This window comes from Cariama cristata, unplaced genomic scaffold (genome assembly GCF_000690535.1).
Source record: "Cariama cristata isolate BGI_N322 unplaced genomic scaffold, ASM69053v1 scaffold14203, whole genome shotgun sequence".
Taxonomy (NCBI): domain Eukaryota; kingdom Metazoa; phylum Chordata; class Aves; order Cariamiformes; family Cariamidae; genus Cariama; species Cariama cristata.
Window position 1 is genome coordinate 1 of NW_009609042.1, and position 11,345 is coordinate 11,345.

Below are 11,345 nucleotides of genomic sequence, written 5' to 3' on the forward strand. Positions count from 1 at the left end.
TGACTTTTCCTCCCTGTGTTCCAGCCTGTGCTGCCAGTGCGGGGTTCCCATCCCGCCCAACCCGGCCAACATGTGCGTGGGGTGCCTGCGGGCGCAGGTGGACATCACCGAGGGCATCCCCAAGCAGGGCACCCTCCACTTCTGCAAGCAGTGCGAAAGGTGGGCAGCCGGGCCCCCCCCGCCTCCCCTCCGGGCAAAGCCCCCTCCTGAGGGGGGGAGGCAGCCCCTCTCGGTCTGGGCGCTGCGGCTGGGAAGCAGCCGTGCATCTGTCTGTTCCTCAGGTCTCTTTACGGTGTTTCAGCACGTTGTTGTACTTCTTTTCTTGTGGAAATAGGGAGGTGTTGGTGTGTAGAGTCTAGAAGATTTAAATGAGCGAGGTTATGGTTCTTGAAAAAAAAAAAATTTAAGTGGGCAAAGAGGTAAGGGTGGCAGTAAAAGTACAAATGCACTTGGAATGAATCAATCAATCCTTAGGGAGGCAAAAGTTGTAGCTGCGTAGTTGGTATTAAAACTGAAAGCTTGGAAAATACCTGTTCATCTTTTGGGTGATTTAATTTGCTGAAGCAGCTTCAATGTGCCGTAAAATGCTTTCTGTATCATAGGTATCTTCAGCCTCCAGGAACCTGGATTCAGTGTAGCTTGGAATCAAGAGAGCTTCTTGCTTTGTGTCTTAAAAAAATGAAAGCTTCGCTGAGCAAGGTGAGTAGCTAATCTTATTTGTATTTGATAGCGTGTCTGTTGGTATTGCATAAAGTCAAGTCCAGCTAACTTATACAGGGTTCAGTCCTTCTGGACCAGCCATTTGTACTTTCATAGAGCTTATCAACTGGTTTGTATTAAACATAGAGAATGACAATCTCATCTCAAATAACTCTATACTAGAATTTTGGAGGATTCGGTAAGGATGGGCTCTAACAAAAGATTTTCAGGCATACTGAGGAGGCTCTTGCAGTGCAGTTCTGTGACTTCAGAGCATACAGTGTGCTGCACAAATGTTACTGTATAGACGGCAGTTGAGCATAATTAACTGAAGGAAGGTAACATGTTCTTAATGCACCTTAATTTACAGTTTTCTTTTTACACATTTTTAAAATTGTTTATACAATACTTGTTCTTAATGGTTTATGACAGCATGAAAGAGGGTTGCAGAGGTCTATATATAGATTGAAGTAAAAGTCACGAGTTTAAGTTGAGTAAAGTGTCTCTTAGGTTCAGAGTCTTCCCACAGGAAAAAATCCGAGTTAGTGTTCTAGGCAAAAAAATTGTTTTGTTACTGCAGTCATCAAGGTTTGAATTAGGTTGCCTTATTGAGCTTCTTGCTGTTGGGTTAGTACTTAAATATACAAAATATCTTTTGCTGCAATGAATTTGCATGTTCTTAGTTTTAGAGACTAAATTGGCTTTTAAGTCCTGAGGAAACCATGCTACCCAAATTCATCATTACGTGGCATCTAGAGATACTGCTGAATAGTGTATTCAGTTACTCCAGTGTGACAGCTGCATCGCCGTTATTTTAGGTAGATCAGACTCTATGTTCTAACTAAGCATTATTGATTAGGTTTGGTATATTGATCCATAGGTTTTAATTAAGGTTATTCACTTTCTCGCTTGGTTGAGGAACTACAAAGCTTAAAGCTTGTGTTTTGTGGTAATTAGAGCTGCATAGGTGTTTTAACACATGTACTAGTACAACAGCTAGCAGCAGCTGAGTGCTTCTTCTTTGCCACTGGCAGGTCCGGCTGATCGATGCAGGCTTTATTTGGACCGAACCACATTCTAAGAGGCTGAAGCTGAAACTGACCGTTCAGAAAGAGGTAACTGGAGTACAGTATTCTGCATGTGGCTTGTAAAAAGCTTTTATGGCAAACAGTATGATCGTATTTATTTTTTTTATTATTACATTTTAGAGAAGTGGTTCTCTTTGGTAAAATCCAGCATGCGTTTACTGGCTTATCTTGAAAGAATATTGATTTCATCTTGCCTAAATTTTGTCATGAAAGTGCCATTTTGTCATGAAAGTGCCATTCCTCACAGTTTGAAGAAGGTTACTGGCTGTTCCATTAAAGTTGGAAAAATACTCCTAGTATTTGTGACCCAAATATAGCTGTCTGTCACATAGTTTTAGTACAGTATAGAAGTTATTTCAGAATGCTGTGGTAAACTACCTTTCTGTCTTGACAGGACTAATGAGGAAACCTTTTAAACTTTTGTTGTGCAGGTGATAAATGGAGCAGTTCTTCAGCAAGTATTTCTGGTGGAATATATAATTCAGTCTCAAATGTGTGAAGACTGTCATAGGATTGAAGCTAAGGATTTCTGGAAAGCTGTAGTGCAAGTCAGACAAAAGGTAAAGGCAAACTGAATTTTCACTTGTTCATGGCAGAACAATCGGGCAGACAAATTTGGATGATTTTCTGATTTTCTCAGAAAAAGATGTACTGACACTTGTACACTGCCACAGTGATGCGGTTTGTGTTCAAGGGATGTTTGGGTTTTTTTTCCTTACTGATCTCAGTTTAGAAAAAACTTTCTCTCTGCTGTCCAGTATTATTAGCATATTCTTTTTAAATGATGGCTGGCAGGAGGATCTTGCGTGAATTACTCAATATCCTTCTGTATATGAAGGTAATGTTAGAAACAGTGGGACAGATTATTTACAAATATTTAAATCTTCTTTAAATAAAATAGTATCTCTAGTAATGAGTTCCACAAAAATGAGAAACAGAAGCTTTAAATAATTTGGTATAAATAGAGCACATCTCTGAAATCTTTTTTGGTTACTTCGAATAGACTTTGGACTGTTCCTTCTCTAGATGATCTCTTCATATAAATGTTTATTCTTCAGAGATACTGCGTTTGCATTAGACAGTTCTTAAATAACCTTGATAATTTTATCTTTCTTTGGTTTTAGACTCTGCACAAGAAGACTTTCTACTATTTGGAGCAGCTGATTTTAAAACACAGACTTCATCAAAATACACTTCGCATCAAAGAAATCCATGGTAAGTGAGGTGGCTTGTTGGTCTTGAGGTAGAATGGACTAACCTATTTCATATTGGAAGAGTGCTTGTGCTACCACCTATGTATGGATAAGCAGCGGATTACTTAGCCTATGTATTGTATTTGAAAAAAAATATCGTACTTGATATGTTCATCAAGCTTTCTTTTCTTTAAGATGGCCTGGATTTTTATTATTCATCAAAGCAACAGGCCCAGAAGATGGTAGACTTTCTTCACTGTACAGTTCCGTCTAGGTATATCATTTACTTTTATTGCCTTGAGTACTCAAAAGCTTTTGGGAAATGTCTTTTATCCTTCATTTTTAACAAATTTTGTAAGTGAAAGTGTAAGGAACCTGTATTCTAGTTAAAACAGACAAAATTCCTTCTACAGAAGTCCCATGTTTCCACTTAGCCATTGTGAAACTAACCCTCATACATTTTTGTTTCCTTAATTTTTGTATTGGTAGTACATAGCTATATACTTTCATTGCTCTACTTTGTGTTGATTGTCTGCTATTTCAATGAATGTCCTTCTTGCTGCCTGAGGGCTCTATTTTTATGTTTTATAGATCAAAATCGTCCCAACGTTTGATCTCGCATGATATTCATAGTAATGTCTACAATTACAAAAGCACTTTCTCTGTGGAAATTGTTCCAATATGCAAGGTAGCTTCTCTCTATTCATCTCCAGGGTATTGTATGAAGTGGGTGGAGTTTGGTTTTGGTGATGGAGGCCGGAGTTCTTGGGTATTTGCAGAGATGGGGAGGCATGGAAAGTGCAGATAGCAGCTCTCTTGAGGAAGTTATTGGGCGATACTGGGTGGAGAACTGAAAATACAAAGTTTAAAAATCTATTTCAGATTTCTCTAAAGACTTGATTAAAAATGAAGGAAATGTGAGTGTGAATATTATCTGTTTGTATGCAGGACAATGTTGTCTGTCTGTCACCAAAACTGGCGCAGAGTCTTGGTAACATGAGCCAGATCTGTGTGTGCATTAGAGTAACAAGTACCATTCACCTCATCGATCCCAACACTCTGCAGAGTAAGTTATGGGTTCTTCTCTGCACTGTGGCAGCATCTGATTTTTCTGCTCGTGCAATTGTTTTTTGTTGTCATGAAATGTTGTATTTTTAGACCTTAATGTTGTAAATTTATCTGTACAATCACTGGCGTTGAAATTTAGTAGTGAACTAAGAGAGTTCTCTAAGCTTGATTTCCATAGTATCCTAGGCAAAGTGTGCAAGCTCAGTGTTAAGTTCATGGATGTTCTAGGTCCCTGCTGAGCACTGACATTTGTCAGGTATATTCCTCTAAAATTAGATGGCATCTAATTTTTCTCTGGATTATGATCCTAGCCACTTTGGTACCAGAAGTGCAGTGCTTTGATTGGTATTTGCTGGTAAGCTCTACCAGCAAAATACCTCTAATGAGGATACATCCAAGAGGATGATTCTTGTGAATAAAAAGGTCTGTGCTTCAGACACCTGATACGTGATTTGGCTGTCACGGATCCACTGCTCTTGTAGCACGAGTTTGCAGTATGGGTCATGTCCTAAATACTTGCGTTACAGTAACAAACTTGAACAAAATGTGTCTGGCAGTTGTCTTCATTTTGGGTAATGGTTCCTTTTCCTTTTAATTTCTTTGTGAGAAATTCTCTCCCTTGTGATTGCCCCTGGTGGTGGGTTTTTTCCAGTTGCTGAAATTGATGGAAATACCTACTGGCGCCACCCTTTCAATAGCTTGTTCCACCCCAAACAACTAGAAGAATTTATCATTGTGGATATCAATAGGGTTCAAGAAAAGAAAAAAGGTGCAGGTGCAGGGGCAAGATCAAACAAGGTAAGAGTTCCCTCTCTATCTGATTCAATGTTTTGGGCCTTCCTCTCCGCTCCCTCCCCTACTCAGCTGAACTTCTGTTTTGAATCATTCTGCCTTGCAAAGTCAGATGTGTGCTCTTCTGTGTGTTGCCGCTGGCAAAGATTCTTCTTGGGAAGATGTGGACAGTGTTTTGGTTTGGAAATTGTGCAGGCATTACATGAATTCCACTTTCAGAAATTCTTTTCTGTCAAAGAGTTTAAACTGTGCTTGTTACTGTCGTTATTGAAATTATATTAACTTTGCAACTCTTCAATTATTAAATTGTTTTTGTTGAAGTATAGAAGCATTTCTTTTCATTCAGAATTAATTAATCGGTACCAAACATTTTCTTCTCAGTCAAAAGCAATATGTCATTGAAAGTTACAAAGTAAAAAAAAAAAAAAAGAACACCACAGCATGTGTCTAGTTATAGAAGCAGCCTTTGTGAGATTCTTGTGGTTGGCATGTCCATTTCCTTACTTTTGTAGAGATGAGAAATGAGGAGTAGCAAGCAATACATCGGATGTAGAAATAGATTGATGTAGAAATAGAAGTTTAATTACAAATGTAATTTAAAACAGTAATATAGCAGGTTCTAATAGCACAGCAAATTAAGCTGCGTTTGATTACAGGAGTGTTTTATTTTTCCTTCCTCATGTTTTATTTTTCCTTCCTCAAGCACACGCTGGCTGAAGCCTGGGTACAGAAAACCTCGGAGTTGAATACAGATCATCAGTATTTCTGCTGTACTCACTTGGGGCACATTCTGAATCCCGGTGACCTTGTCTTGGGGTCTGTTCTGTTTCTTGATTTTTATTAAATGATTCTCTAATGACTGAATTCTCTGGATTCTCCACAGGCTTATGTATTATCAAGAAAGTTTTGAACTGTTCTGATTTCTAAATGAAATCAGCAAAAGGCATAGAATCTTTCACCTTGGCCATGAAGAGATGGTCCTAATGCAGGAGAACTCTTTTTCTAGCATAAGTTATCTTGTGAGAAGGGCTGTTAGTAATAAGAGAGCTGAAATATTGACTTTGGAGTGCAGATTGGAGCAACAGTTTAGACACAAATAGATGGGAGGGATTTTTCAAATACCAGGCAAGAGCTTTTTGTTTGATAGTGAGTGGCGTATACAGCAATGACAAATGGGAAATTTTTGTAAGATTAGGCAAATTAGGTGACTCTCAAACAAGCTTAAATATGGATGTTACTGGAGCTGTTGTGAGCCCAAGAGAACCGGAGTGGACCTTGCTGTTTGGGTTCAGGAGGCTGGGGAGTGCTGCCGAACAGAATGTGGGAACAGCAGCTTCTAAGAGTTTTTCATAGTTATGACAGCTGCATATCAATGTGGATTTTTTATTTGCACTACTTCATGTGGAAACATTTATCTTTCTTGGGAGCTGTAACTTGCGCTATGCTACTCTTTAATACAAACATACTACAAACATTGAGTTCAATTTTGCAGGTGTGGTAAAATACCTATTTTCATTTTAGATTCGACTTGGCGAACTGCAACTTAAATGACGAGTTTGCCAATAAGATGAACCCACACAATATTCCTGATGTGGTAAGACCATTTTCTTTCTCTCTACAAAGTTACCCAGGGTTATTAGGGAACGTGATTTTATAATGAATACTCACTAGTTCCATAGTGCCTAAAGGAAGAGGGGATATTAATATTGAAATGTGAATAGCGTCTAATTTTGAGAATTATTTTCTCACTACTTAAATTTTTGACTGGTGGTTAAATAATACATTTACTTTAACTTACCTTACTCTTTGTTATTTTTGTTCAAATTACCATGCACTGTGTGATTGAAAACTGTATTACAACCCCAGTGTGTGTGTGCCTCTTCAGGACTTAATCCAAAGTGTTTGGAAACACTTGCAGTGGCAAATGCTATATAAATACTATATAAAACTTCTGAGTGCCAGACTGACTGTACCATTTGTTCAGCTGATGTTACAGTTGCCCCAGTCTAGACTTGGGTGTTGTTTTGGATTTTGAAAGGGTGTCATCAGTACCGTTGAAGGTGCGTATGTGTAAATACGCACTGGTTTTCACTGTAGGTATTAATAAAGAAGAGCTATGACCGTACCAGACGCCAGCGTCGCAGAAACTGGAAGCTGAAGGAACTAGAAAGGGACAGAGAAGGCGCAGATACAGACGATGAAAGGTTCAGTATCTGCCATGAAGCTTTTCAGTCCCTTCTACCTAGGATACCGTGCCAAGTCTAGAAATAATGTTTCTCAGTTTTTGCTGAGGATAAACCCAATGTAACGCCTAAGCTGATGTGCTGATTGTTAAGGGCGCACAAGCAAATGCTGCTGGTTCTGTTTGAGCGTGATGCTGGCTCACAGGGCAGGTTGATATCAGTGTTCTTGGAAGAGCAGTATCTCTGCTGTTAAGGGGGCACAAGCAAATGCTGCTGGTTGTTTGAGCGTGATGCTGGCTCACAGGGCAGGTTGATATCAGTGTTCTTGGAAGAGCAGTATCTCTGCGTTTTTCCTCCTTCCCTAGTGCAGGAAGTGCTTTATGCATACGCACCTTACTTAGGCTTATCCTGTCTTGACTGCTAAGTTTTCAGGGAACGTGGATACTGAGGACAACGGGCCAGGGGGGTGTGGAAGCAGACAAAATCCTGAAATCTTAAAAGAGAGCACTGCAGGCTTTTCAGGTTTACTGTTGCAAAATATAGAAACTATTTTTGTGCTTTTTCCAAGAAAAGCTGAAATCGTGAGACAAGTGGGGAGTATCAGAAGCATTGTGTCTGTAGCTTACAGTTGGTGTCTGTCTGGCTAAAGGGACACTTCTGTGAAAACGTGCTTATCACTGCTTTGTTCAGTGACAAAGCTGATAAAGCAACAGCAGATTCTAAATAACATTCAATTCAGTAGGAAAAAATGAGGTAATTGGAGTTAAATGAGGACAGGCAAATTAAACAAATTATTTGGAAACTAATAGGTGATAGTAAAATAAAGCAGAAAGAATGAGTTGGAAATGTAGGAATGCTATCAGAAGGCACATCTGAAGGACTGCAGGTTGCAGTCCTTCCTTGGGGCTTTGTTTCTTTGATTTTATTTTGGTTTATAAGTTTGCATAAATCCAAAGGAGAAGTTGACTAAATATGTTAAGCATCTTTTACAGACAATACCAGGACTTCCTTGAAGATCTCGAAGAAGATGAAGCCATAAGGAAGAATGTCAACATTTACAGAAGTAAGGCTTTTTTAGCCATTTAATTGCATGTAACTAAATCATGACGATTTGAGTGAAAATATTTTTACTGAAGTTCTGTATTTAGATTCTTTGAACTCATGCCTAGAGAAATGCTGTCATGTGATACCTTCAGGTCTTCAATGTATTTCACATGCACTGAATGCAGGTTGATGGGTTTTGTTTGCTGGCCTTTAACATGAGAGAGAGAAGCATATTTTCCCCTGCACCCAAAACCTCTGCTGGGTGAAGGATTTGATACATAATTTAGCATCTTCCATGAGGGCAATTGCCATGGGATTGCTGGGTTTTAGGAGGGATTTGTTGGTTGGTTGGTTGGCTGGGTTTTAGGAGGGATTTGTTGGTTGGTTGGGTTGGGGTTTTGGGGGGGCTTTTCCCCCTTCCTTGGGGTTGGTCAGGGGGGTTTGAGTTTGTTTTCTTTGCTTAACTGTTTGTTGGGTTTTTTTCTATGTGTTTTTAGATGCAGATGTTCCAGTGGAGAGCGACACAGATGATGATGGTCCTCCACGAATCAGTCTGGCTGAAATGCTAGAAGATCTCCATATTTCCGAGGATGCCACTGGTGGGGAGGGAGCAAATATGATGACAGAATAAGAATAGTGCGTTAGTCAATGTAATAAATCCTCCCTTGGGGAAGAAAAAGTACCCAAAACATAAGTAAACATTACAAACTGATCACGTGAACATGAAAAGTAATGTGATAACTACCACTATACACCTAAATAATGTTCCTGAATTAATATTTTATATCTAATCTTCTAGAGAATCAGCAATTAAAGTCAAGTTTCTGGTGCAAGCATTGCAATCTAAGTTCCACAAGTTCCTCCAGTCCCCGAGTACTCTCTCCTTGCAGCTTCTGCAGTGTAAAGCCCCGAGTTCAGTGTTCTCCGTTGGGAGTAATCATCGTCTTGTGCTGCAGACAACTGATAAGGAAGGATGTCCAGAGGGAGAGGCTCTATTCCGGTTTGTGAGATCTGTAGGTAGAGTACCTGCCTACCGCTTATTGCTTTCATTTCTTCACATAGGAAGGATTTTTCCTATCTTAATGGTTTTGGCACAGTGGTTTGAAGCCTTTTATGATATTGCTGGATTATTCCATGTAACAATGTTTTGGGGAAGCTCAAGAGCGTAGCTTCTGTTCCTTTGGTAAAGGAACTCCAAATATACGTACTGTGTACACGAAAACTTCTCTGTAAATTGGTTGAAGATGCAGCCCTTGATCAGAAAGACTGGAAACTTCTGTTGAGTTGTAATGAATATTGTACTATATTCCATGCCTGTACCAGTGGTTTAAAAGCAATATGCGTAATGTCTAATCAATACATCAGGTATGAACTACTAAAAAACTATACAGATGTTTTTTGTCCTTCATTTTTTAGTTAACTTTAACATCAAATTTTGCTCCGCTGCAAGCCCAAAGAGGACGTAAGTAGTGTAGGAAGAGTTTATGTGAATATACATTTGATTTACCTCATAGAAATACAGAAGCATAGCATAGCGAGAGTGGTTTTGACGCTGCTTTTTTTTAATTTCAGGAAAAAATGTTCCAAAATACCTGGCATATGTCAGGGAGGGACATACTAACAATGTAAAGTTGGGGGGGAAAAAAAGATATGTAGGATTCATCAAACAGGGTATTAATGATTCCACTATCAAGGATCTGTATAGCTCAAATGAGCACACTTGATGCAATTTGTCACCACTTGTATGTTGTAAGAGAAATACACAGGGCTGAAAATAACACCGTGTCTCTGTAGTGTCAGCTTGAGGAGGTGTCGGGAGCACCTTTCTCTATTTCACTGTGCTTCACAGCTTTGCAAGGCCTCAAAGAGAAGTTAAGCAATAATTGAGTCCTCAGTGTTCAGCCCCCTGCCAGGGGAGCAAAATTTATCAGTTACTCATACTGGGGTTTTTTTCTGTCTCACAATCTTGTAATCGTCCATTTGTAAAGGGGGGAAAAATGGAAATTTGGAGAGGCAGAGTTGATGTAGCAAAGCTCTAAGCCGCCTGTTGGCGTTGTTAGCAGCTCAGCCATCCCTTAGTGCTATCTTTTACTGGGTATTTGTGTCACTCTAAGTTCTTCTGCTTCCACTCTCAGGAGCTTTGTCAAATTTTTTTACTATGTAGAAGAGCAGTTAAGAAACATCCATAAAGCTGCTGAGAACTAAAGGTACAATTTATCTCTTGACAGTAATTTAGTTCAGCATAGGGAAGGCATAAAACCATGCTTAAAAAATATTCATGAGAATGCAGCTGCATAGCTAGCCTGAATTATCACTACAATAAAACTGGTTTATTACACGTATTTTACAGTAACTACACCTGCCAGTAGTGCTGGGGAGATGCAGATAAACTCAATTCTAGTGACCATTGGGCCAAATCTGTGGAAATTGAAGAACTTTAATTTGTAACCAGTAGCCAATGAATATGTTCTGTGTCAGGAGGAGATGTGTTTTGGGTTGTGGTTTTTCTGACAGAGGTAACGATGGCCAAGCCTTTATCTTGCATAGTTTGGTAATAAAGCTTCCTGTTGTTGGCAGGTGAAGGAGGGCGTAATAAAAGCTTGTTTTTAAACTGTGCTGTTTTGATCAGTCCTTTTCCTTCCTCTCTGATGTTTTCTGTTACAGTGTCTCTCAGAAATTTCAGATGTTTTGCTGTCTTGTCTGTCATCCTGTTTGTTACTGGAGATGTCCCTTTTCCTTTCCCCCCGCTGTGGTCTGTTGCCAGTCTGTATTAAGTTTCAAGCATCTTTCAGCAAGAGTCTTGTCTGGAAAGATCTCATGCTACAGATGCTGGGCAAACAAGTCATAAATCTAAGTATATTGCTTGGCTTTTTGTGCATTTGTTTGCTAGCTGGTAACACATAGTAACAGCTCTCCAATGAGTGGCTAAGCTGTGCGTACTGGAAACCAAAGTTAGTTCTAATTTTAGGTTCCTGAGTTTACAGTGTGCCTTTGACATTTAAGCAGTTGGGAGCCAAAAGAGGCTTAGATGGTGTACCAGCAAATGAAATGTTTGCCAAGGTCTTCTCACTTCTGACACCAGATAAGTAATTTGACAAAAGGTACTTAATTCACAACAGATAAAAGGCTGCCACTTACCCTGCATCTCCTTCTGAAGATCTCTGTGGATTGAGCCACAGCTTAACGCTCCTCTCCTTTTATACATACAGAAGTTGCTTCAGGATTTGAAGTCATAACTGCTTAATGATGAATTTGCACTCAGATTTTGATGAATTTTG

General features: G+C 39.4%; 1 protein-coding gene across 1 annotated transcript; it reads left to right on the forward strand.

The window, feature by feature from the left end:
• Nucleotides 1–31: 31 nt before the first annotated feature.
• Nucleotides 32–8,698, forward strand: NMD3 (NMD3 ribosome export adaptor; the record flags this gene model as incomplete). Its single annotated transcript, XM_009697392.1, has 14 exons — nucleotides 32–159; nucleotides 603–699; nucleotides 1,734–1,814; nucleotides 2,219–2,347; nucleotides 2,912–3,002; nucleotides 3,176–3,254; nucleotides 3,572–3,668; nucleotides 3,929–4,046; nucleotides 4,701–4,846; nucleotides 5,544–5,656; nucleotides 6,362–6,434; nucleotides 6,938–7,044; nucleotides 8,016–8,086; nucleotides 8,565–8,698. Coding segments are annotated over 14 exons (1,464 nt in total), but the record flags the coding sequence as incomplete, so codon positions are not given.
• Nucleotides 8,699–11,345: the final 2,647 nt, after the last annotated feature.